The 26,494-nt window shown below is 39.6% G+C and overlaps 1 protein-coding gene across 3 annotated transcripts in view; it reads left to right on the plus strand.

Annotated features, from left to right (window-relative positions):
- The window catches only part of RGS5 (regulator of G protein signaling 5), a 174,546-nt gene that overhangs the window by 130,414 nt on the left and 17,638 nt on the right, over positions 1–26,494 (plus strand). For all 3 annotated transcript variants that reach the window (XM_025369754.1, XM_025369748.1, XM_025369741.1), the window contains 2 exons: positions 18,930–19,040; positions 25,344–25,405. Coding sequence is in view for 2 of the 3 variants with exons in the window: in XM_025369748.1 (XP_025225533.1) it covers positions 18,930–19,040; positions 25,344–25,405 (173 nt within the window). In the remaining variant the exon portion in view is untranslated. The remainder of the gene's footprint in view (positions 1–18,929; positions 19,041–25,343; positions 25,406–26,494) is intronic.

Here is a 26,494-nt window from a genome sequence, read left to right on the forward strand (position 1 = left end):
AACTGAGTGCAGTGCAGCTGCAGTTTCGTACTATGTCGGAAAACCTCTCCTCAAGCTGTGTTTTCCGTCTGCTCTCACACCACCACAACAATCACCAAGACGACTTCTGCGACTTCTGGAAAAACTCCCACACATCAAGCACTGGACACCAGCTGAGTGTCCTCCAGTTCAATTCCAGCACTATCTACGCAGAGATAGCGTCAAATCCCAGGTTGAGGGCTCAGTCCCACAAGACCGGTCCCCCTACCAGTGGTAAGTTCGCACCTCTGGAACTTCTGACAAACTGACTTCAAGTTAAGGTTCTCAGGACCCCTCTTTGGGTTCGATTAATTTGCTGGAGTGGCTCACAGAACTTCGGGAAACACTTAATGTTTACTGGTTTATTATAAAGGATATTGGAAAGGATACAGAGGAAGAGACACTAGCGTGAGGCATGGGGGAGGGGGCGTGCAGTTCCCATGCCCTCCCTGGTGCGCCACCCTCTGGGAACCTCCAGGTGTCCAGCTATCCGGAAGCTCCCTGAACCCACTTCTCTTGGGCTTTTATAAGAAGTGTTTCTTATGCCAGGGTATGAGGCGGGACCTCTCAGGGGAGTGTCTTAAGACCCACAGTCAAAAAGGTGGGAGAAGACTAGAGTCCTGCCTGTGGTAGGTGAAAGGAAGGCTGGAAAGAGATTCTGTTTCCTAAGGCCTAACACACCCATTATCACAAAAGACTGTAACAAGGGCTATGGGAATTATGAACCAGGAACCTTGGACAAAAAACCAGTATAGGTGACTAGGGGGCCATAGCCATTCTCATTTAGCTGGCAAGATTGAGAAAAATGCAAATAAGGTTTTCTCAAATGCTAATCTAAGAGTTAAAATAACTTTTATTTTATTTTTAAAAATTTCCCTCTAATCTATTATCTTCTGGATCCACTAAGTATAGCTCAGTTTTTATCTCCCTTCCTGGTCCAGATGGGGCCCTGATGTTTGTAATTATGCTGAAATGTGAGTGCAGATGGCTGGAGTGCAGCTGAGGGAAAGGGATACGTAACTGCCATTAGCTACTTATGGAAAAGATTTTATTAAATGGATTCTGGCTCAAGAGCATGAAAAAGAAAAGAATACCAAAGACAGTTGACAATTATGACAGACTAGGAATGAGTGCCTAGCACAATTTTGATCACACAGAAGCATGTAATACAAGTCTATTGAATGGAATTGATAGATTCTGCTCCTTATATGGGATGTGAATTTTTTCCCCTTTCTCTAATATGACCAGTTTAGAATCACAGACTGAGAATTGATTCAGGGTAACAGATCAATTCCTTTTTTTTTTTTTTTTCTGAGACGGAGTCTTCCTCTGTCGCCCAGGCTGGAGTCCAGTGGCGCAATCTCGTCTCACTGCAAGCTCCGCCTCCAGGGTTCATGCCATTTTCCTGCCTCAACCTCCCGAGTAGCTGGGACTACAGGTGCCCGCCACCACGCCCGCCTAATTTTTTTTTTTTTTTTTTTTGCATTTTTAGCAGAAACGGGGTTTTACCCTGTTAGCCAGGATGGTCTCGATCTCCTGACCTCGTGATCCGCCCACCTCGGCCTCCCAAAGTGCTGGGATTACAAGCGGGAGCCACCACGCCCGGCCCAATTTCTTCTTGTCTAGATGAGAAAACAAGTCCAAACTGTTTTGGGGACTTGTCCAAGGTCACATAGTTGTGAGTTTGAGCTTATGCAAGGCCTCTAGATTTACATTTAATCTTTATTTTATTTTATCAGATAAACTTCTATTTAGGAATTTTGGTCATATATTCATAATTTTGTCTGTCTTTGCTTTTAAGATATTTATTCTTCCGTTAGCACATCTTTCACAAAGTTTTGGTTACTACACTGCAATCTTTAAAAAGAAATGGGGCTGGGCACGGTGGCTCATGCCTGTAATCCCAGTGCTTTGGGAGGCCGAGGTGGGCAGATCACGAGGCGAGGAGTCCGAAACCAGCCTGACCAACATGGTGAAACCCCACCTCTACTGAAAATACAAAAATCACCCAGGCGTGCTGGTAGGCACCTGCAATCCCAGCTACTCAGGAGGCTGAGGCAGGGGAATTGCTTGAACCTGGAGGTAGAGGTTGCATGCCACTGCACTCCAGCCTGGGTGACAGAGCGAGACTCTGTCTCAGAAAAAAAAAAAAAAAGACTTTTTTTTTTCTCTATTTCTATTTGCCAGATGCATATAACTGCCAGTTAGAATACCTGAGCAACACGAGAGAGGTGATATTGCATGATAATAATTAAAAGCCCATATGCTGACATGAGACCTCAGGTTGAATTATACCTCTATCATTTACTTGGTGAATTTGAGCAAATCATCTAAGTTCTCTATGAGGTCACAGTAATACCTCCCTCACAGGATTATTGTGAGCACTAAATAAGTTTATGCATTGCATGTGTTGAGTAAACCATGCAGTTAACTGAGAAATGTGTGGTTTCTCTTAATGTTTGCTTTTCCTTAGTTATCTTCAGGTTGCGACAGCCTTGCAGCCCAACCTCAGAATGGATCTAGAACAGGGGACTGGAAAGCATCAGGAGTTATCTTCAGTTCCCTACAGAGGTGTAAGAATGGGACTCCCATGAAAGGGCCCCTTGCAAGGAACATTAGAAAGTAAATGAGACAACTGGATGACAGGAGGAAGGAGAGAAGGGAGGATCACAGATAACCAAGTTGAGCCTGGGGGGTTGAGAGGATAACTGGACGCTTGATGGAATATGATTATGTGAAAGGGAAGCTATTTGTAGCAGGTGATGGGTTCATTCTTCTGAACTCTCACCTTGTCTTGTAGGAATTTTTAGATGATTTCAAGTCAAAAGCCCTGATCTTACTGGACAATTTTATAGTTGTTAGTTATTAATTTGATTTCAAAAACAGCTATGACTCCAATATGCAAGACTCCAGGGAATAATTCATAGGTAACATGGCCATAAAAATGAAGCCTACCCACACCCGTCTGCGCATGCGTGTGTGTGTGTGTGTGTGTGTGTGTGTGTGTGTGTATGTGTATAAAGACTATAGGACACTGTCTTGTCTGGTTTGAGCTTTTGGGTTTAGTAGAGAAGGAGCAATATTGGAACAAATAGCTGGTTCAGGAGAGGAAGATTAGATAAGGCTGGGAAACAGATAATTCAAAAGAGGTTAAAAGAATTAGGATTATCTATTAACTGAAAATAGAATGGTAGAATGAGGATCAGAGAACAGTCTGGTTTTAAGTCTATTTTCTATAGTTAACTAAGTTTAAAAAACAAAAGCTAAGTGAGGTGTAGTAGTTTCATATTTGCTGCTATAACAGTTGTCACAAGCTTAGTCACTTAAAGCAACATGAATTCATTCTCATACAGTTCTGAAAGTCAGAAATCGAAAATGGATCCCTAGGGCTGCATTCTTCCTGGAGGTTCTGGGGAAAATTGATTTATTTGCCTTTTCTAACATCTAGAAGCCACTTGCATTCCTTGACTCATGTTACAGCCAGCAGTATAGCATTTTTTAATCTTTCTTTCTGCTTTCATTGTCACATTGCCTTCAGACTTGACCCTGCTGCCTTCTTCTTACAAAGATTCTTGTAATTACATTGGGACAACTTAGATAATCCAGGATAAATTCCCACTTCAAGATCCTTAACTTTATCACTTCTGAGAAGTCCCTTCTGCCACCACGGAGGGCGATGTGGGGATGTAACTTTGACCATCTGACTTGTTCCCCTTTCTCCTTTTATTTCTGTTTCTATGCCTTGCTAACCCTTCTTCTGTGACCTAGATACTTTTTAATTTAACAGACATTGTTCTTCCCCTATTTTTTTGGAGGGATGGGGTGGTCAGTAAAAGTTCCTAGCACTCTCTGTGGCTTCTCCAAGTTCTCAGGGCTCTTTTTTTTCCCCCTTGGTATGTTTTATAACTGATGATCTCCTGTCACCTGTGACTTGCATTTGAAGTACATAAAATTACATTTCTATCTGTTTAAAATGGTTCATGTCTACAGTCTAGAAAAGTGTTCTCAGTCCAAAGACACCCTGTTGTCTTGTGGCAACAGGGTGACCTTTTGCTTGGTTCCTAGACTTTGTTGCCCCATTAAGCCCAGATCTCTAACTTAGTGACTCCTGTTCCAGTAACTACACAATTTAGGGGAGTTTCTATTCTTTAGTCCTCAATGTGCAAGAACAACGGGGCAGACTGCATGGCTCATCGGGATGAAAAGGAAGGAATATTCTAAGAATGCTGAGGAGAAGTTTCCAGGAATGTGATTTGCATGGACCCCGAAAACTTATTTGAAATTTTTAGAAAACTTATTAGGGAAATGTGAACTTCCATATTAAACATTGGAAGGAATCACTGGAGAGATGGGAGAAAGACAGGAAAAGGGTGCCTGCTTTGGGATGCAAACCAATACCATTTCCTTCTCTGACATGCAAGGTCCCAGCAAGATCTCCCTCAGAGAGAAACTATCCCTTCATTCTATAAACTCTGAAAGAACTTTTCAATCATTCTTGTATTTTATATCAATTTTACTCAATTTTCCTCAGAGTCAACTTGTCTGTGTATTTGATATTATCTAATTTAATTCTTAGCATAGTCTTCCAAGGTAGGTATTATCAACATTATTATTTTACCAGCAAATAAGTTAAATGTCTGGCCCAAGGACAGAAAATATACTCCATAACCCTGAGCTTAACTTCAGGTGTGTTAATTCAAAAACCAAGGGCTCTACCATATCACAGCTGCATCTCAATAAAAGCATCTATACGTGTCTCCTTTGTAAAATGAAAGCAATTTGAGGTCAGGAATAATTGCTTATTAATTTTGTAAAACAACCCCATAGCATCTAGTACAGTGCCTGACAAATTTGGTGGTTGCTTTGTTAAAAACTGACAAGTAAATGAATACAGAAACGAATTGAATGCATGAATCAGTAAACAGATTGTTCCTGAAAATAGAAATCTTAGGAATAATAAGTGGCTGTTAAATTTTGGGGGGAGAAAGAAGAAATCGTTTGAGATCTAATTCTGTGTTTCAGAAACAATCCTCTTATTCCTCATTGTTATGTTATTATTTTCCTCAGCAAACTCTTTTAAAAAGCTGGCAAAGATAAATGTTGACTAAGTATTGTTGTTTGCAGTAATGAATTTGTATCTTTTATGTAAATGTATTGTGAGAGGACACATTAAACTTCTGGGAACTGTAGTTTTATTAAGTGATGTAATACATGTTCATGTTTATTAATATCTCAATTAACTTTACCTTTCTCTTCTTTCCCTCCCTCCTTCTCCAATACCTTTTACTACCACTTTCATTTACATTTTCACGATATATAAAATGAGTTTAAAATAGAGCCATGTACAATAAGAAACTTTCAGTCTATAAAGCCCCTCTGTATAATTCAAAGCAGAAGGACATGGAGACACTCCAAGGCTTTGGATGACTGCAGTGTTCAGAGGAGCTCTCGTGGGAATCCCTTCTGACCCCTCCACCTTTGGAAACCAAAATAAACCATAAATGCCTGTCTTCCTTGACTTGAGGACAATTTTCCCACTATTCATTATCTGGCTTCCAAAATGAATTGCCAGAAGTCCGGCCATCCTGCCAACAACATTTGGAATAAGATGGGGGAATTTAAGGTCAAAGGGAAATAAACTGTTTCTGTCCTATTGGTCTTGTCCCTCCACTGTCTCCTTCCTTACCCCCAGTAGCCTACTCTGAGGGATGAGCATGTCAGAGACAGCCCAGAAAAGCATGGGAAATATCTCAATTTCCACGGGAATCCTTGAGTAGGGAATGGCCAGTGCTTGGGAAAAACAATACTCTTTTTAAAACTAAAGTAAAATTACAGCACCAGGGGGGTGATATTACAATGTAATTGAGCTGAACTAGGCAGCAGTGGAGGTCTCCACACTGGCTTTCTTTCTCACTCCACAGGAGTTCCCAATGAAGAGGCCAGCAGTGTATCTTCTCTTTGCTATCAGAATTGGTTGCATTATGAGGTGGAGATCTTCTGAAAGGAGTTTACCTTGAATATTAGTCAAATAGATCTTTGTTGAGCCTATCCTATCCCAACCTGTCCTAGGCTAGCTTATCCATTCATCCATTCAATTAACATATATTAATCAACACATATATGCGAGATACGATGATAGGGATAGGAGAAATATGATAGTGACAATAATAAAAATAAGGTAACATTTATTGAGTATTTATAATACTATATACCAAGTTCCATGTTAAACCTCGTAATGCATACTTTAACATCACAACATATCTATGAGTTAGAAATTCTATTATCACCATTTTTACATAGAAAAATGAAGGGTTGGAAGTTAAGTAATTTGCCCAGTGTCACTCTGTTGGTAAGTAAGAGCTGGAATATAAACCCAAGCAGTGTGGACCTGTGGTCTTATCATCTATGTCATCCTGAGAATTAAAGCAACTTTACGATACTTAGTTATTTTTAAGATGCTTCGGGGAGACCAAGGAAGTAAGACATGGCGCCCATCCTCATGGAGCTTGCTATCTCACTGGAAGTACATACATATGGGACTCTTAGGTATACATTACAAAAAGCTAGAGTCATTGCTTGAAAACGTGCTATCCATAACTTTAGAAGAAGAAATGCGTTCTGTTCTTTGCTCTGTAACTTATTGGCCATGAGAACTTGGAAACGTCTTTTAATTTCTGTAAATCTCAGTTTTTCCACTTTTAAAATGGGGAGGTGCAAATTAAAAGCTCTCTGAGGTCCCTTAAATTTGCCTCTGTTTTGTGATTTTATAGTAGAAAAGTGATAAAAGAGTCTGGGATGGAGTAGTTACAGAGGTTTCAAGAAAAGAGTGAGACTTGTTCTGGTCCTGGAGTATTAAACTGGCATAGAGGTGGAGGGAGAAAAAGATGGTGTGCTTGGGAGATACTGAGGAGGCCAACAGGAGTAGGTGTACACGTGGTTGTGGAGAATAATGGGAAATAATGTTAGCAATGGAGGATATTAGAAGGAAGAAAGTGATGTTTGAAGTAGATATGGTAGATCAGCGGTTCTCAAAGTGTGGTCCTGAACCAGAGATGTGAATCCTCCAGCCCCACCTCAGACCTCCTGAATGAAGAAAAGCCAGAGGCAAAGGTTGCATACCATATGATCTTATGTATATGAGAAAAAACAAAACTGTAAGGACGGAGAACAGATCAGTGGTTGCTAGGGATAAGGACAGGGTAAGGGCTTTGTTATAAAGGGGCAGCATGAGGGAATTTCTGGGGGTAACAGAACTGTTCAGTATCCTAACTGTAGCAATAATCCATGTGTTAAAAGTCATACATTTGTACACCCAAAAAAGATGGGAAAAAAGAAACTTTGGGGTGAAGCCCAGTGTCTGTGTTTTAACCAGACCTCCAAGTGATTTGGGTGCACACTGAAGTTGAGAACTACTGTGGTTAATACAGAGAACCATTAGAGGTGAGGAGGAAATTGTCTCTGCAAGGCTGGTCTGATAGGGAGTGCTGAAGGCACTGCAGTAGGAAGAAGGAAATGGGCAGGTGGGATGTTACAGTAATTCAGACCTGGAGAAAGGTGGTAAATGTAGGTATGAAGAAGCAAGGACACATTTAACAGGATTTCCTTGGCTGGGTGCAGTGGTTCACGCCTGTAATCCCAGCACTTTAGGAGGCGGAGGTGGGTGGATCATCTGAGCTCAGGCGTTTGAGACCAGACTGGGAAACATGGTGAAATGCCATCTCTACAAAAAATATTCATACAAAAGTTGGAAGAATTGGTTGAGCCCAGGAGGTGGAGGCTGCAGTGAGCCAAGATCATGCCACCGCACTCCAGCCTGGGCGACAGAGTGAGACCATCTCAAAAAATAAAAATAAAACGATTTTCTGGGAAGACAGAAAAACACTTGTGAGAGATTAGCTATTGACAATAAAGAAGACAGTCTAAATAATGTAGATTGGAGAGTTTGTAAATTGTGAGAGTAAGGAGAATATTATAGTTACATAAAATGGGATATTGGGAAGAAGGGTTGAGTAAAAAGGAATACATGGTGCCATTCACAAGGCATTGAACACCTCAGGTCCTTGATTGTTCTCATTTATATAGTAAATATATTAAATGTGATACTCTTGAAATCTTAGTTTTTTATAGCTGGAGGAGCTATTAGAGGTTTTCTCACTAAACTGATTTCCTTCCTCCCTTTCTCTTTCTTTTCCTTTTCTTTTTTGACAGAAAACAAGAGAGCTCAAATAACATATTCAAGATCACCCAGAAAAGTACTGACTGAGTTGATAATAGGATTTAGTCAAGGGTAAATCTTTTGCTGTTGTACTGTTGTGGTTTTTTAAATCTATTTCCAATTGTTATGCTCTATGTTACGTTCTATGTTGACAGCTGTCATTTTTTTTCTGATAATAAGCTGGATATTTTCCTTTGTTGGCACAGGGCTTTCTGTAAGTAATAATAATAATAAATCTTGCCCCTTATGGAGTACCGTAGTACATGTGCTAGGCACTAATATTAGTGTTTCATATATAGTAACTCACTTAATCACAAGAACCTTATGATATAGATACCATTATTATCTTCATTTTACAGATGAGAAAACTAAGGCAAGGTAAGGTTTTAAAACTTGCCAAAAGTCACATATGTAGTAAGATGAATCTGGGCAGTTTGGCTTCAATATCCATGCCCTTTACCACTATGTTATTCTGTCTCTTGCTTTAAGAAAACAGAGTTTAGTTTTGGTATTAAATGGATTTTCTAAGAGTTCAATATTTCACTTGACTTTCTCTCTAGGAACAGTCTTTTTAACATGTATAGTATTTGCTTTACAAACTTCCAGTTATATAATCTGAGGCAGGATTTTTGCCATGGTTGGGAGTTGGACACTTTCTCTGCCAAGTGTGGGAAAGATTTAACACAATTCAACATGTCACTTGTGACTGTAGTAATGGAATGGGGATCTGGAAAATATCTTATGATATTGCTTGGACAGATCCAGGTGGTCATATGACTTAGTTATCCAAAACAACTGGTTGCTAGTCTTTTCTTGATGACTTTTCTTCTGTAATGGAAACTTCACCACATGTATTGTTCACAATTTCCATGGTTTCATCATCATTTTATGGTAAATTCTCCTGAACACTTCCTGTTTAAGTTTAAGCAATCTTCGTGTGTGTGTATGTACGTGTGTTGGGGTAGGGGCCTTTCACACTTATAGGTGGCTGGGTTTTGAAAATTTGTAAATGCATCATTATTCATCAGTTTCTTGTTTGAAGCTTCATAATCTCTTGAAGCTAGAGCCCCTTGTGTGAGTTTAGGTATCATCTTGGCTAAGGGTAGGAATCCTGGTGCTTAGGATCAAGTCTCATTAGGGGTACCACATAGTTGTCCCCTTCTGTGTTCCTACCACCTCCCTGGACTCCTGAAAAGGCATATGTGGCTAGAGAAGATGAGGATTTGATTAGTTACTGAACCCTAAATCCCTGTCCTCTGACATTTTCTCAGGGATTCTCTCTCTTTTCCCTATTTTTCTACTTCTTTTACTTATTTATTTATTTTTAAATTTTTAGGTTTTTAAAATTTTTTTTGAGACAAGAGTCTCCCTTTTGTTTTCTAGGCCTAAGTGCAGTGGCACCATCTCAGTTCACTGCAACCTCCGCCTCCTGAGTTCAAGCTATCCCTGTGCCTCAGCTGCCCCAGTAGCTGGGACTACAGGCATGTACCATCACGCCTGGCTTTTTTTTTTTTTTTTTTTTTTGTATTTTTAAAAGAGACGTGGGGTTTCACCATGTTGTCCAGGCTGGTCTTGAATTCCTGACCTCAGGTGATTCACCTGCCTCGGCCTCCTAAAGTGCTGGGATTACAGGCATGAGACACCACGCTCAGGCTTTCTGTTTCTTTCTTTACCACTCATCAAATACAGTAGTCTTTCAGTCTTTCTCTCTGGAAACAAGCTGGCGTATCTCAGTGATTTGGGGGTTCTAGAAAACAAATACGAAAATGGGATACTCTTGTCAATTATCATTTGCCTTTGACGTCACAACACAACTCCCTCAGAGGCAAGAAAGCATGAAATGCCTGGCTACAGTCTTTAAAAAGGAAAAATTACATGTGGAGAAACACATGAATTAACACCTGATACATCAATATGTATGTAAGCTATTATTATTATCTTTAAGAGTTGCTACAGATCGCTTGTTTTCTGCCTGTTTGCCATTGAGAGGGGTGACTGCGTGATCATGGGTGGAGTCCTTGCACCTGGATTCAGGAATTGTATGATTAAATGAAAGTCTGGTGACCTCATGTGGTCCTCCACACTTGGATATATCAGGGATCTGGGGAGATAAAGTCTGTTTCTCCCCCAGGTGACCGAGCAAGAGGATGCCCAACGAGTAGGGCCAGGTTTATGAAAGCAAGACCACCCTACGTGTAACGAAATCCAACTGTGCCATACTTTTTGGACAAATACTTATTAATAAGCTCATGTAAAATGTTTGTGTGACTTATTCTATAATCTCAATAAAGTCCTAGTTCTTTCTGCCCTGACTACACCTTGTATGAAAGGTTTGCTCAGATACAATAATATTCTAAGCTGGGATTCTTTAGTTGGTATCAGGCAACAAGAAATCTTAGCATCAATGTCTGGATAGAGGACTATGTGGGAATCAAGCCACAGGTGCCATCTCTAAGGGTTAAGAGCAAATTACATTTTTAAAACCTTTCTATGGAATAGGTGAGGGTTTCCACAATAGTGTCACCAGTCCCAATGACTTGAATATTATTATTGTGACTGGAGAGAGCCCATTATCTAATGAAGAAGCCTACGTGTAAACACTCACTTCTAGCACGCGTTCTGCTAGTTGGCAAAGCATCTGATGTCGATCTCGATAGGGATAGCTGAGGCAGCTACAGCAGCCACCTTTGGAGCATGGTCTTTCTAAAGAGCTTGCTGACCACCATTGAGATGTGAATGCTTGATTAGGGCAAGTAGCTGAATTAACTATGACGTACATAATGTCATACTGTAGTGATTACAACCAGCTAAAATGTCTTATTTCATTGTTTTTCATTTCTTGTTTTGTATCTGTCTTGCCCAATTTAAACATAAAGTCAATGAGAGGACCTTATCTTTTTTTATTTTATTGAAAATATCAAAACATAGTGTACAGCATGTGGTAGGCGTTCAGTAAACATACTTTAAATTTGTTGAATAAATAAATGAACAAAAGGAGAGGCTGCACAGGGTTTTCTTTTTCTTTTCTTTTTTTTTTTTTTTTTGAGATGGAGTTTTGCTCTTCTTGCCCAGACTGGGGTGGAATGGCATGATCTCGGCTCACTGCAACCTCCGTCTCCTGGGTTCAAGGGATTCTCCTGCCTCGAACTCCTGAGTAGCTGGGATTGTAGGCATGCACCACCACACATGGCTAATTTTGTATTTTTAGTAGAGACAGAGTTTCACCATATTGGTCAGGCTGGTCTCGAACTCCCGACCTCAGGTGATCCACCTGCCTTGCCCTCCCAAAGTTTTGGGATTACAGGCATGAGCCACCGCACCCGGCCTGCACAGGCTTTTCCGTGTCCACCATGGTCCTAAGAAATTAAGTCAGCTTATTTAAACAAGAACCCTGGGAGACTTCCTAGTCTGTTACTGCAGGTTACTTGTGATGGTCCCTTACTGACAATGAGTTAACCTGGGGCAGTTGAGGTAACAGCTTGAACACAAAAATGAAAAGAGTTGTTATTAAGACAATCTGCTGAAGGGAAACGTTCGAACATATCAAGAGTTGAAAGGGTATAATAGATAAACGTTTTTTCTGTGAATATATTTGACACAAATGACATTGTCAGTTTCATCTTTTCAGCCATCTTATAGTTTGAAGGGGCTTATTATGTAATTACTAGTATGAGCGAAAGCCTAAAACACTGCTAGGGAATGACTCACTTGTGTTTAGAAACAGAGCTGTCATTTCTGAAGTCATATCATAACAAATTAATACTACTACTACTATACATTCGTTAGCATTTTCTTCACCTTTTTATCATTTGGAGCACCTGAGGAGTATTTCATGTTAACTAACCATAGAGTCATTTTCTATCATGTATTATATATTAATTATATAAATCAAGTAAGAAAATAAATATGTTTTAACATGATATCACACTGCATTACTAAACTCTTTCATATGCTGTTAAAGCACAAACAATGAGTGAATTTTCTGTAGTTCAAATTGAAGTAGGTTAATTCAGAAAAAGGGTAGATGGTAGATGCCAAAACGATAGATTCTTTCCACCACAATCACCCGGCACTGCCTTTCCCTGCAGTTAAGAGTCCATCTTGATTTTAGGGGCCATGCTGAGGATCCTGGGAAGTTGAGGATTTCAGTCCCAGAACTGAGCTGACTTTCCACTATCATATTCTTATACTTCCCCTAAGGGTTTTCAAGATCATCCATTACCCTGTCTGGGAGCCACCTACGAGGAGCAAACTCCACTGATCTAAAGTTTTAAATGAGCAGCCAGGGAGAAGGCTTTTCCAGCTTTCAACAAAATGCATCCCTCTTGACGGGCCCGCGCAGGGACCCTCTGGGCCCCTTTCCTTCCGTCAGTTTCTGCTGGGTTCTGCCTCTGAGATTAGTTCTCAGCTGCACGGAACTCAGAGGAGCTCCTCTCCTCTGGTCTCCAATCCGGCAAATGCCTTACTCTCGGCTGTAGACATCGACGACTAGTGAGTGTTTTAGAAGCTTGTGTTTATCTTTCCTGGGTATCTGTTCCAGACATGTTCTTTTTAGTCCGTGGAAAGAAGCTTCGTTGTGTTTCTTCAGAAGGAAGCAGCCTGCAACCGATCTGCTCTCTGCTTAGTTCTTTGCTAAAGCTCACGCCTTCCCACGGCCAGCAGGGGGCATCTGAGACACGGATTTAAATTGCACTGAATTTAAACGGGATTATCCCCTGTTAGGACACCTCTTTTGGAAATGTGTTGTAAAAATCTTGCCTTATGCTTCTCAACTTTCCTCCATCTCTTCTTCCTTCTCTTTCCTGACATATGTCTGGCGTCTACAGCGAAACCTGTTTGTGATTGCTAAAAGTCTTTCAACCACAGGAATAACCTATGCCCCAGGGCTACTTCTGTTTCTTTTATATCCTGAAAAATTATGGTCTCATAATTGATTCTTTTCAGATTGCTAGTGATTGCAATTATCCTCCCTGCCTCTTCTCATCAGCATATGTCCTATATAATATGAGGAACTAAATGCCCCACTTGACCATTCTCAATCTCTTTCAAGGACAGAAATTGAATTCACTTACTTTATAGTGCTTATAGTCACTTAATGGTGTTACCTCTGTCCAGTTAGCAAATTAGAGACATCTTAGTCCTCAGTGACTTATTCTAAGCTGCACTCCAATATTTCACCTACTCCACCCCAAAATGCAGCTTTACTATAACCTAGCAACTCAGTTCATTCATTTATTTGCTCAATCATCAATTTACATGGCAAATCTTTATTGAATGCTATTAAATGCCAGGCTCTGTGCTAAGTGCTGAAGCTGTAATTGTGAACTAAACAGATGTTCACTCTGCTCTTGGGGACCTGACACTTTAATGGGAACGATAGACAATATTCGCATATACATATACATATGGAGATATAAATGCAAATCAAAAAATGCCATGAATGAAAAATTCAGAGGGCTCTGAGAATATATTAGGAGCAGTTTTTAGGTATATAATGTCTCCCATTGCACATTGGGAAGTTAGGGCTCCTTGAGGTTAGAGTCTATGTTCTTTTATTTATTCATTTAGAGACGGAGTCTCACTCTGTTGTCCAGGCTGGAGTGCAGCGGCACGATCTTGGCTTACTGCAGCCTCTGCCTCCTGGGTTCAAGCAATTCTCTGCCTCAGCTTCCCGAGTAGCTGGGATTACAGGCACCTGCCACCACGCTTGGCTACTTTTTTTGTATTTTCAGTAGAGATGGGGTTTCACTGTCTTGGCCAGGCTGGTCTTGAATGCCTGACCTCATGATCCAACCTCCTCAGCCTCCCAAAGTGCTGGGATTACAGGCATGAGTGACTGTGCCCGGCCTGTGTTCTTTTGTTTTTATACTCCACCTACCTTCATCAATGATTGGAAAAATATCTGCTATACAGTTTACATGTATGTGTTTTATATTCAATTGTTCCAAGTGGCTCTGAAGTGAGAAACAACTCGGTAACCCTTGAAACACCTATTATAAGACTTTATATATAATTGGTTCTTCACACATTCTGGTGGAATATATTTCTCAAAATTTAACTATGTTTCTGTTTTTAGTGATTGCACTTGTGCCAGTTTTCCACACTTATGCATCTTAAGGTGATAACCCACTAAATTCACGCACTAGCAGGAAGGACTGAGGTAGTCCGTGGCCTTTTGAATTTTGACTTCCCAGCCAGGCAGCATACCCACACAGGGAGCAGATTTAAAATTGCACAGCCCAGAATTATTCAAATAATTTTCAGTTTGAAATCACTAGTGTGAGTCATCTAGACAAAGAATTATCTTCCTCTGAGCCTTTAATTGAACTTTTACTCAAGCATTTTCAATTGATTTTATTTCAAAACAAGTTTTTCTTTGTAAAATAACAGAATAACAGGAGGAGGAGAGATGAGAGGAGATAAAAATAGCTTCTTGTTAACTAGCATTAACATAATGTGGCCAGGAAAAAATGTCTAGGGTGCAGTCAAAGAGAGCCTGAGACCGAGCATGAAATTGTAAACAAGTTAGAAAATTATCTTCTCTGGATAGTGTAGTTTTTGATGTTAAGTTAATGTCAGATACATTCAAGTTTATCTATAAAGGGAAAAGAGTTTGGTAGGCTGGCGCTATTGTTTTGTTTGAATTTTTCATTTGGTTTGTTTCATTTTCATATGTTTGTGAGGCTATGGTAGGGAGGAAAGGGAAAGGGGAATGAAATAATATTCCAGGAATTCTTGAGAAGAGAAACAAATCTAACATTATTTAGTCTTGTGAAAAGAGTGCAATGTTTAAAGTGGTTTGAACTTCAGCATTTGTTAACTCCTCGGCCTTTAAACTTTACTGTTGTATGAGCAGAAATGCAATAATACTATTCATTCCCTGAATAACAAACTCTTAATTAAATTTAATGGACTTCACAACTTAAATACTCTTAACTTTGTAATGCTCTATACTTGAGCCTATACCAAGCCAGAAATTGAAGCCATAGAAAGAAGTGTTTTCCAAAGCACTGAATATCTTTTCTCCCTTATATCTGGGGCAAATATGAGGAAAAGAGTAACCTGATGTTCTGGTATGTTTGTCTGCTCTGAGGAAATGGAATATGATTTTCTCTAGGCAGTGTTGTAAATGATAGTTGATTTCTAGATCATTCCACAGAAATACTCTATTTAAGCAGTGATATAGATAAAATAGTAGTAGGGCTCTGATTCATCCTGGTTTTAAAAGGATTTTGTGGCATGTCTTGAGCATGTAACTACCATTTATAAATGGTGTTTTCACAGAAGGTGCATCCTGAAATAGTAAAAGAAAATGTGAGATACATTGAGTTCATATGATAGGATGCCACTTCTTTACATACAGAGTCTTTGAAAGGCACCTTTCTATAGTTTTATCTCTTGTTTGTTTTCATACCAACTTTACTGCAAGCTAGGTCCTGTATAGAGGTCCCGCCAACATCCATCCCTCTATCTAGAAGGGAGACAGAGTAAGTTCATTTAATTGGCTTTCTGCTCTCTCACGTTTCACCCCTTTGCAGTACAGACTACTTTTACATCCCTTCAAATAACACGCACCCACCCTTCTGTCTGGAAAGCTCATTCTTTTCTAGCCCAACTGACTGACTGCTACTCATTCTGTAGTTCCACTTTTGCCTCCTCTGAGAAGTTCCCCCTGATTTGCCCTTATGGACACTGGTGCTCCTCCACCAGAGCTCTGCTGCTTTCTGGACAGTCTGTCTTTAAGCACCTGTTTGTGATTGTTTCCACATGTAAGACCTCTCCAGGTTAAAAGCACCTTAAAAGCAAGGAGCAAACCTAATGGTGTTTGTATATTTACTGCATACTGCCCGACACAGTAAACATGACCAATGAGTAAATCAGTAAGGAATCAATGAATTAAGTAACTAATAATTCTTTTACATACATTCAGTTTCTTTGTTCTAATTATCCCTTAATCTCCAACTATTATTCTTGCATCAGGAAATCAAACACAAATATGTTTCTGCCTTTTACAAAAGCAAAAAGTTCAAATGGAGCAAGAGATAGAAAAAAAAAAAGGAACTAAAATTGAGAGGGGGGATAAAGTTAAAACCAAAAGGACCAACCGAACAGAAACCTAAGCATGAGAGACTTTCATTACATCATGGTCATCTAAATATTGGTGAGTGGACCACTGGGTCAAGGCTGAAACTGCAAAGAGTTGCAGCATGCATTCCACAGATGTACAGGAAGGGAGGGACCTATGGAGCCAGGAGGACATGGATTATGGCTGAAGTTTTTCACGGACTAGGTGGAATACTGTGTCCTAGTGCACCTTGCATCTCTGACTGTAATACTGCACGTTAGCCAGCAGAGGGCAGCCAAAAATATTGCATGCATTTCTCCTCCCCACTTAATGTTTTCTTCATTTTTCAGATAAATATAAAATTGGCAATTCTTGTCCCCAGAGGTAGAATATAGAAGGTTGTGGGTGTAATAACTCCTTAGTAACTTGCAGGGAATTTTTTGTATGTTTCAATGTAATGTTCAAAGCTAGGGAACATGGGTGGTGGGTTGGAAAAATGATTGTGTAGTTAGAACTGACTTTGAAGAAGCCGTATTCTATGCCAAATGCTGTGCTAAGTGACTCATATGCATTCGTATATTTAATCATCTCAAAAAGTCTTAGGATATACTATTTTATCAGTCCCAATTTCTAGGCAAAAGAACTAAACATTAGATAATTTAAGTAATTTGCGACGCCTGGAATTAAAGCGACACTTAATCTAATTCACAATGTTATATAAGCTCCCTCAGCAGAACAGTCCCAGTTTTTACCCTGATGTCATGCTGAGCTTGATCTGAGGTACTGTGGGACCTGAGTTGGCTTTAGTCAGTGAGAGGGTCTTAGGGAAAGAATGAAAGCAGAATGAAATGAAAAGGAATTGACACTGTAGAGATGACTACTCCTAAAACATAGTTTTCAAAACCATATTTACTAGCCTAAAGGAAAATATGTTATGATAATTAGGTATTTGTGGGGTTTTTATAAGTTACCACAGTAGGTCTCTTTACATTTTTCTTCCTAATATCCATAACTGCGAATCTTAGGCATTTACTTAAATTGCCTCATCACTGCCTCCTCTTTTGCCTCCTTTGCCTCCTCTGAGAAGTTCCCCCTGATTTGCCCCTGTGGACACTTGTGCTCCTCTGCCAGAGCCCTGCTGCTTTCTGGACAGTCTGTCTTTAAGCACCTGGTTGTGACTGTTTCCACATCTAAGACCTCTCCAGGCTAAAAGTACCTTGAAAGCAAGGAGCAAACCTAATGGTGTTTGTATATTTACTGCATTCTGCCCGACACAGTAAATATGACCAATGAGTAAATCAGTAAGTGAACAATCCCTGTGAACAAATGAGGAAAGTATGTATACAATAGTAAAATCCTATTTGGCCACCATGTGAACTTCACCACATCTTTTTAAGACTTTGGTTATGATTAGCATTGACTGAGAGGTAAATGTTAGCAGATTTGTAAGGAACAAAATCAAGATGTTTTTAGTTCACTTTGGCAAATATTTTTAAATGTTTACTATGTTGCCAAGCATTGTGCTAGGCACAGGGGTTAAAAGGTATTTAAGACTAAATTCCTACCATCAAAAAGTTCTCATATCCAAGTTGAGAAATAGAAATGTAAGTCAATGACCATAATGCAATATGATGAACCATCTCTTAAAAGCATGGGTAAGCAAGTGCTAAGGTGACCGGGAAAGGGTAGCTTCTTGGGTCTCCCGATATTCAACAGCTTGTCCTATGGATTAATATTTAAGATTTGCCTGGTGCTTTTCCAGTTTAGAATTATGATAAAGTGATGGATAGATTAGGTTAGTTTTAAAGCTGAGCATGAAAATAGTTGCATCCTGTGATGGAGGAGTACCCAGAATTCTGACCATATCTACTCACTAAAATACTGAAGATACAAAGAAGTAGTAAATTCTGCTGTAGTTTGTCGTTTGGCAATTAGTACTCATTTATCAAGGTTCACTGCACATAAGATAGACAGCCATAGGGAACAATGGATAAGGAGTTGGAAACAAAAATTTTATGGAGAAATAAATAATCAAGTAGAATTATTTAATCTTATAGCTGGAAATGGCTCAAAAACCATCTAAAATGATGAATAACTTCATTATTTTACAGATGAGGGAACTGAAGTCTGGCAGTAAAAAGTGATGATTTTTTCCAAATGTCATATATCTAATAATAGTGAGGACCAGAGCCCTCAGAAGACTAGCAGGCAATGCATGAGGAGTTCTACCTGGGAACTCTAGCATCAGACAGCTTGGGCTCACATCTGTCTCCACCAAATACTGGCTGGTTATCTTAAGTTATTTAAACTCCTTTCATTCGGTGACCTCATCTGCAAAATGGAAATAATACTATAGTATCTGCAGATATAAAATGAGAGAACACATATAAAGCAATAATGAGGATTAAAATGTAGTGCAAATTAATGAAGGACATACTAAGAGCTTGGTAAATGCTATTTATTAGAACTTACGTATTCTCATTTCTGCATTAGTATTCTTTCTGCCACAAGAAAAACACAAGTGAAATGGGATTTTGTTCATTTTTGTTTCTCTGACACAGGAAGAAATCTTTTTTTAAAATCTGTATGCCCATGTGGTGTCCTCATTTCCCCTTGTGTCTCTTCTTTCAGGGCCAAGGAGATTAAGATCAAGTTGGGAATTCTCCTCCAGAAGCCAGACTCAGTTGGTGACATTGTCATTCCCTACAATGAGAAGCCGGAGAAACCAGCCAAGACCCATAAGTGAGTCATGAATATGGATTCCACTAATTTCCTCCAGAGGATGGCTATTTTTCAAGTGTTTAGCACCATTCCTCATCTGTAGAATTACCCCCTTCAATTACTCATTAAGGATCATAAGAGCCCTCAGAGCATTGGTTTGCAAATAAGCTCTTTTTTTTTTCTTAACTATCTCATGTCTGGAGCATCTTATTGAATACAGGCAGAATACTTAAAAAATAAAAGATAAGACTCTGCCTTATTTTTGAGAGACAGACATACTTATAAAACAGACAGACCATACTTATAAAATGATACCAGCCACTACTGCAGTGTGGTAAAAATACCTGCTCATTTACTGCCTTGGTAACCACTCCTGATCCAGTTAATTATGAGCCCTGGATGCTTACCTGCTGATGAACCATCTAAAGCTGCTTCCTCAGCAGGAGGATGTGAGAACATTTCCCTCAGGAAGATATAAGGACAAGGCAGACAATTTCAGCCTTATCATTTCTTCTCCAAGATGGTGCCCCTCAAGGTCTAACAGAGGAACAAAGTCTGTTACTTAAGTGAAGAATGAACACTTGACTAGCTATTTCTATTTAATGTACACCAGGTATTTTTCCCAATTCATAAATTCATATTCTTGATTGGATTTCTGCAGTCCTCCCTCATCCCCATTCTCCTCTCCCTACATATTCCTCCTGTCAATTCAGGCATCCTAGGGAGCTATTACTTCTAAAGAGTCATGATGTTATGGCAGTGAATCCAGGTCTTACGGTGTGCGTTGGCCCTGTTTTCACTCAGGAACATGACTCCCAGCATTCCCATTGTTCGTTATCATCCCTGCTAGCTGCAGAGGCTGTCGCTACCTAGACAGATACACTCCATCTTCCCATTAAAGCAGAGATACCCAGGAAAATCAAGAAAGGAAAACGGGAAGAAGAAAAGGCCAAGGCATTCAAATTCCTTCACTCTGCTATCTTAGAGCTTTGAGGATATCACAGAAGTGTGGTAAAAATATATTAGTCTCTTTAACCTCCATTTCTCTTTTTAAATGGAATATTTGTGTAAATTGGCCAGCCTATCCTTTGTCCAAATGACCTCAACTTAATGTAGCTGGATTGATTGGGAGATAAAGAGATGAGTTATTCTTTTTCTTTTTTAAATCTTTTTCCATTTTTTTTATTACTTCAAAGTGATTCTAAACAGGAAGTGAGGCATAATTGAGTTTTCTGCATTTGAAAAGGAGAAGGTAATTCAGTGTGGAGCAGCAGGCACCGAGCGGTAGTGGAGAATAAGAACCACATTTCATAGCAGCAACAGATCAAAACATCTATTTTGAAGTAAACAATGTGACAATTTATTGATCTGTTGGAATTAACTTTAAAAAAATAGATTACTACATTTCCTGCTTTAAATCTCTACTTTAACATTCACGTAGACCCTTAAACTGTTGGGGTTAAAAGGGATTCAGAGAGAAGCTGTTTTGGAAGAAACCCTGGGGCTGACCATTTATTGGATTATTTACTTCTCTTGTCTTCCATCCTCTTTCTTCCTCCAGAAGCCTAAATTGTTTTGGAAAAATTCCTTCATCTCCCTAGAGAATAATTCTGTGTCCATTGCATTTTCAACAGTGACCAGTAAAAAAGTTTCCCACTCTTTTCTGAATCCATAAACCCCATCCCACCTCCTCATGTTTGGCAACTTTCTATGCCATTTATCTGACGGGAAATACTGTGTTCCGCATCAGCGCCATCTCTCCGTCTCTTCTCTCACTTTAAAATCTCTCTGTATTTTTAACTCACGTTCTTCTTTCAGAGGGGAAAATAATTCTTCTCTTGATTGGAAGTATTTTTAACCCCTCTCATATTCTTTGGGTTACTGACATCAGTATAATCTGTTTTTTAAAAAGCATTTTCTATTTTTTAACATGTAGTTTTGAGTTCTCATTTTTTTAAAAAAAATGGACCATTGAGAAAAACAGAAATAAATGCTTATATTCCTAGCCCCTAAAGACAGCTCTGTTCCCCTTTTTGCAGTTTTAGTTGCCCTTTTGCTCTGTGGACCCTTTTTCCCTAGGAGCAAACAGGTACCCACGTCCCATGCTGAAAAATTCTCTCCCCGCCTTTCTCTCTTTCTGCTTCTCTACCTTTCTCTTACTTTTATTGGCTAACTGTAGAAAGAGAAGTCTGTACTCATGGCTTTCAGTCTTTTCTGTATCTCCTTATTATCCAGCTTTGACCTTACTACCTCACCCGAACTAAGGCCCCATCTGTGACTTGTCTGCAGCATTTGATGGCTCACCAGTTGACCTACTCTTTTTTTTTTTTTTTTTTTTTTGAGACGGAGTTCACTGTTTCACCCAGGCTGGAGTGCAATGGCGCGATCTCGGCTCACTGCAACCTCTGCCTCCTGGGTTCAAGCGATTCTCCTGCCTCAGCCTTCCAAGTAGCTGGGATTACAGACATGCGCCACCACACCCGGCTAATTTTGTACTTTTTACCAGAGACGAGTTTCTCCATGTTGGTCAGGCTGGTCTCGAACTCCCAACCTCAGGTGATCCACCTGCCTCAGCCTCACAAAGTGCTGGGATTACAGGCGTGAGCCACCGCGCCCGGCCCAGTTGACCTACTCTTAAAACTCTCTTCCTTGACTTCTAGTCCTGCATTCCCCTCCTGCCTTCTCTTTCTCTAAGTGCTCCCACTGTTGCTCACCCTCTGGATGTGAGCATTCTTTAAGGCTCTGCTGTAGGTCCTCCCAAGAAACAATAGACAACATTAATCAACCACATAGGTTTAGTTTGTGATAACTGTTATCATGGCTTACAATATCATCAATTGTAAAATGTTAGGAGCTGATATAGATATTCATGTAGTTTATTTTATATTATAAATGTCTCCCTTTCCCCTGCCTATGTCAGCAATTTTTAACCCCTTTTTCTGGTTTATTGTTGTAGTGATCATTTTATACTAAAGAATGACCTCCACACATAAACAGTACCTAGCCTGTGCTAGTGGCAAACAGTTACAGAAAGTTGTCCTGCATACGCTCACCTGGTTAGAGTGAGCCTGGTTGTGAAGACTAAGGATCTATGCACAATTTTAGGTCTGCATATGGATGTCAAAAAGTGACATGTTTTACTTGTTCTTAAGTCTGTATGCCCAACCATGGTGGCCAGGTCACCACTGGGTATCAGGTAAGGGCTCAATAAATGCTCATAAACTTGAGCCTGGTCATGAGCAGCCTGCACTGTCAGGCAGGAAGGGAGAGGGGACATCTAATTCACAGTAAATAACTTGAATTTTCTTTTCCTTGTTAAGAGCATCAATGTGTAAGAACATTTTTAAGACATTTAAGTATGTGCCAGGCACTGCACAGATTAAAAATCAAAACAAAACAAAAACCAAAACCAAACAAAAAACCCACCACAGGCACTTGAGGTTATAGCTAGTAAGTGCCAGCATTGCCAATAGCAGTAATAATGGTTCATGGGACTGGTCATTAAAATCTGAGTTTGGGGTTATTTGTGGCTTTCATAAACCAGGCTAACTCAGAACAAAACCGTCATTCATTTACTTATTAGTCTGACACACATTTATTGCAAGGTGGATTGATACACCATGAGATAGGGTGGAAAAGTTCTCTGTGCATGACAACCTATACCCTTTCGCAGTGAGTGCATCATTGCCATGTGAGAGATTCAGTGAGTAAAAGCAGTAAGAGTAGAGCAAAAAGAGAGACAGTGCTTCCAGCAGAGATGGCCACTTCCTGGGCCAGGTGGCATTTACACTAGGCATTATAAAACATGTGGTTAATCATCTCTATAAATGTTTATTTTGAGTTTCATTTGAAATAGCTTCCTCTCTCTCCCCCACACTCCCACACACAGAAACTCCATACCCATCCTCTGTGGTCAGCTATGACCTTGCAAACCAGGACATTTATTGGCCATTTAGATCTGCATCTATCTTGTTTCCAATGAAGTCAGACCTAATGAGGACTCGCAAATTCTGAGAATAAGGACAGGATGAACCTCTGTTAACTCCTAGGCTGGTAATCAAAACACTGGGCTTCATGCTGTGGGGGATGTGTCCTACTTGACTGTGCCCTTAAATCAATTTGAACCAATTTCACCCCTAAGCAGGCTCTGCACATTTCCTTTTCAGGAATTTAATCTTGGCTGTGATGTGCTGCTGTTATTGACCATTAGCCTGGTTCCAACAAGACCATTTGGGACAAATCAGATTGGATGACATGCTTAAGTTTGGTGCACCTGCTCATGTCATTTCTTCTTCCTTTGCTCCTCTATACTAACCAGAGGAAAAGTGGGGCAGGAAAGTGATTTCATTTAATGAGAATATTTATAAAATCAGGAGATCCTGTGAGTAAACCAGCCTTCCTCTTGCTCTGAGCTACTTTCTTTCGTCTAATAATTTAATATCCTGCCGCTTCTGTGAACAATGAATAGGGACTTGGTGGGTGTCTATTATGTGCAAAACATTGAACCTACTATAGTGAAGAATATAAGATGTGTAAGACCTTGTGCTAAACATGTAGGTATGAAATAATATGCACATAAAACAGTTCTCCACCTGCAGTAATATAAAAGAGCCAAGATGAGTTATTGACCTCTAGTAGACAGGTCCTTTTCTGGTTAGAAATAAAATGAACCAGAATGCTCTAGAGACATACTTATAATCACCCTGTTCCTGCCATTTTTTTTCTTCGTGTGATCCTTTATACTAGCCAGAGGAAATGGGAAGAGGGATGGGTAGCTCATGTGTCAGAAATAAATTTCTGAGGCATTAGTATATTTTCCATCTATGATGCCTTTGTTTCTAGCCAGGAAAACAGAAACCACCCAAGATTATTTCACCAGGTTTGTTACCCTCAATTTGGCAAGTTTAACTTGCAAAGAGTGAACACATAAAATTTTATGAAAAATCATATAATCAGGACTCAAAACCTATGCATGTTCTGCAGTGAGGAATAGAGAAGTAAAGGGATTATTCATAATACTTTAGCCCAAACCTACTGCCTTCTTGGATTCCTTACATAAATAAAGTGAGGCTGATTCTGCATCTGGGACAGCAAAATGAAAAGTAGAACAAGCAACTGTCATATCAACCAAAGCTACTAATCTGAATAACTAACCCGCCCCGAAATATCATTGTATAAAAACTAGAAGCAGGAATTTTTTTTGATTGCCTGGCCAGTTGATAAACAAATTAAGAGCTAAGGAAATTCCAGTTTAGGAAAAACACCTGAATTGGCCTTACTATTCTAGTAAATGCTTTGTCAGTCTGTTTTGCTTTGACAACGAAGAATTCACATCATAATGCAAGAGTTCGAGCCGGGTGAGCCGAAGAGTGTGCAGTCAGCCATTTTTCCCAGACAATACCCGCTCCACTTGACACATCCTGCTGTGAGAGAAAAATTGGTGGTTGAGATGAAATAGCTGCAGGGTTTCTGCATACATAAATGTTAAAATAGAAACAGCCTAAGGAGAAATTATATGTTGGCTATAACCTTCTCCTTTTGAGTCAGCATCTCGAACATTTGTGTGTAACATTCCAATTCAGGATATATTAACCACTCTTTTTTTTTTTTTTAATTAGACAGAGTAAATCTTTTTTAAAAAGTCTGATCCTGTTCTAAGTGGGTAGGAAAAATGCACCTACGTTTTTTAACATATAAATTTGCTATGATCACAATCCCAACGTAAGGAAAGTATTATACACTCATATCTTCTACTAGCCTTAATTAGACGGCTTTGGGATGGGGATGTGGAACCCCAATGCCCCCTGATGATTCAGTTAGTTGGTTAACATGCAGTATTGGTGAGGCAGAAAACAGGAGTTCAATCTCTGTAATGGGACAACTAGATTTCATGAAGTTATATTTGGAAAAAAGACCACAATTGTAACAACTTTCATGGGATATATAAGAATATCAATTCAAGAAAACCAGAAGGAGAAAATAGGAATGAATCAAAATAGAAAGAAAACAAAAAAAAAGAGAGAATATTTAAAAAAAGAATATCAAGACACAACTTAATGTCAAACAAACTCTACTTTTAAAAAGGGAAAGACCTAACCAAAATATTCAAAGAAGATGAAGATATGCAATAAAGATGTATGAAAGCAAACCCAGCTCATCAAACCCAATTGTTAGAGAGAAAATAACTCAAACTTCCTTATCCTGAGGATAGACCAGCAGTCATGTCATTTCCATCTGAGAGAAACAGGAAGTAGTTATTGCTGGTACATGTGCTTCAATGCCTACTTATGCCATACCCCTTTTCTCTCCTTATAATTGATGTAGACCCTCGCTGGACGAGGCCCTGCAGTGGCGTGATTCCCTGGACAAACTCCTGCAGAACAACTGTAAGTTTCCTTTTTTTTTTTTTAAATAAAGGTCAAGTTTGGGACAGAAACAAAAACACTTTTGTGTTACCTGTGTTCTTCTTCCCCAATTTTGACACTTCTTCAATTTTTGAAGGTGGTATCAATAAGGGAAGGGGGCTGCGGGTATGTGATTATCCAGTTCACAAGAAAAGGAGGGTCTGTGGCACTATGGGGGAATGTGAACATAAGGTGTTCTGAAGACTCATGATTGCAATTGTGTTCCCATCTGTCCTGCTTACTTGCGTGAGCCGGAACACATGGCTTGACCTCCTCAACATTCTCATCAGTAAAACAGAGAAACTACGTTTTCTGACTTAGCTTCATAATAAATTAATAAAGATCAGATATAGCAGCGTAAAGATCGCTAACAAGTCATGAGTTCAAGTCATCCTAGTTCAAACTATTATACAGTCAACTGCTCTTGTGACCTGACATGGGTTGTTATCTCCCCCAGCCTCAGTTTCCTCTTCTGGCACCATGCTTCTTACATCTTCATTCAAGAAATGACAAAGGTGATGATCAGTGCAGACTCTTTTCCAAGCTAATACCAGTGCATCAATAAGAACTAGGTGCCTTTCCCCAATCCAAAGTCCTTACTGATTCCCATGACTTACAGTACCAAGTTCAAATTTCTGATGTTCAAGATCACCACGACTATATGGCTGGTTTGTAGGCAAATTGAACAGTTCTTTGCTCCATACAGGATTTCTCCATATAGTCCCCTTGACTGGAATATCTTTTACTCATATCTCTCTCTCTTCAAATTCTCCCTCTCCTATAATAGATAATTCAAATAAGAAATGCCTAGTGTTCCTTGACCATCCAGAACAATTTATCCACCCTCTGAACTTCCAAAGTCATTTGTCCGCACATCTTTTATGCCACTTAATACTTGTTGCCTTGTGTTCTGTTCATAGTTGGCTCCCTTCTACGATAGGTTATAAACTCACCAACGGGCAAGAGTTAGTCTTTTTCATGTAGATAGTTTCACAACAGGAAGTATATAGTATAGGGAAAACAAATATTTGTTGAATAATTCACTCTAAAAGTATGAGTCAATTTAAAATA

The sequence above is a fragment of the Theropithecus gelada genome, chromosome 1, assembly GCF_003255815.1.
Source record: "Theropithecus gelada isolate Dixy chromosome 1, Tgel_1.0, whole genome shotgun sequence".
Lineage (NCBI taxonomy): Eukaryota > Metazoa > Chordata > Mammalia > Primates > Cercopithecidae > Theropithecus > Theropithecus gelada.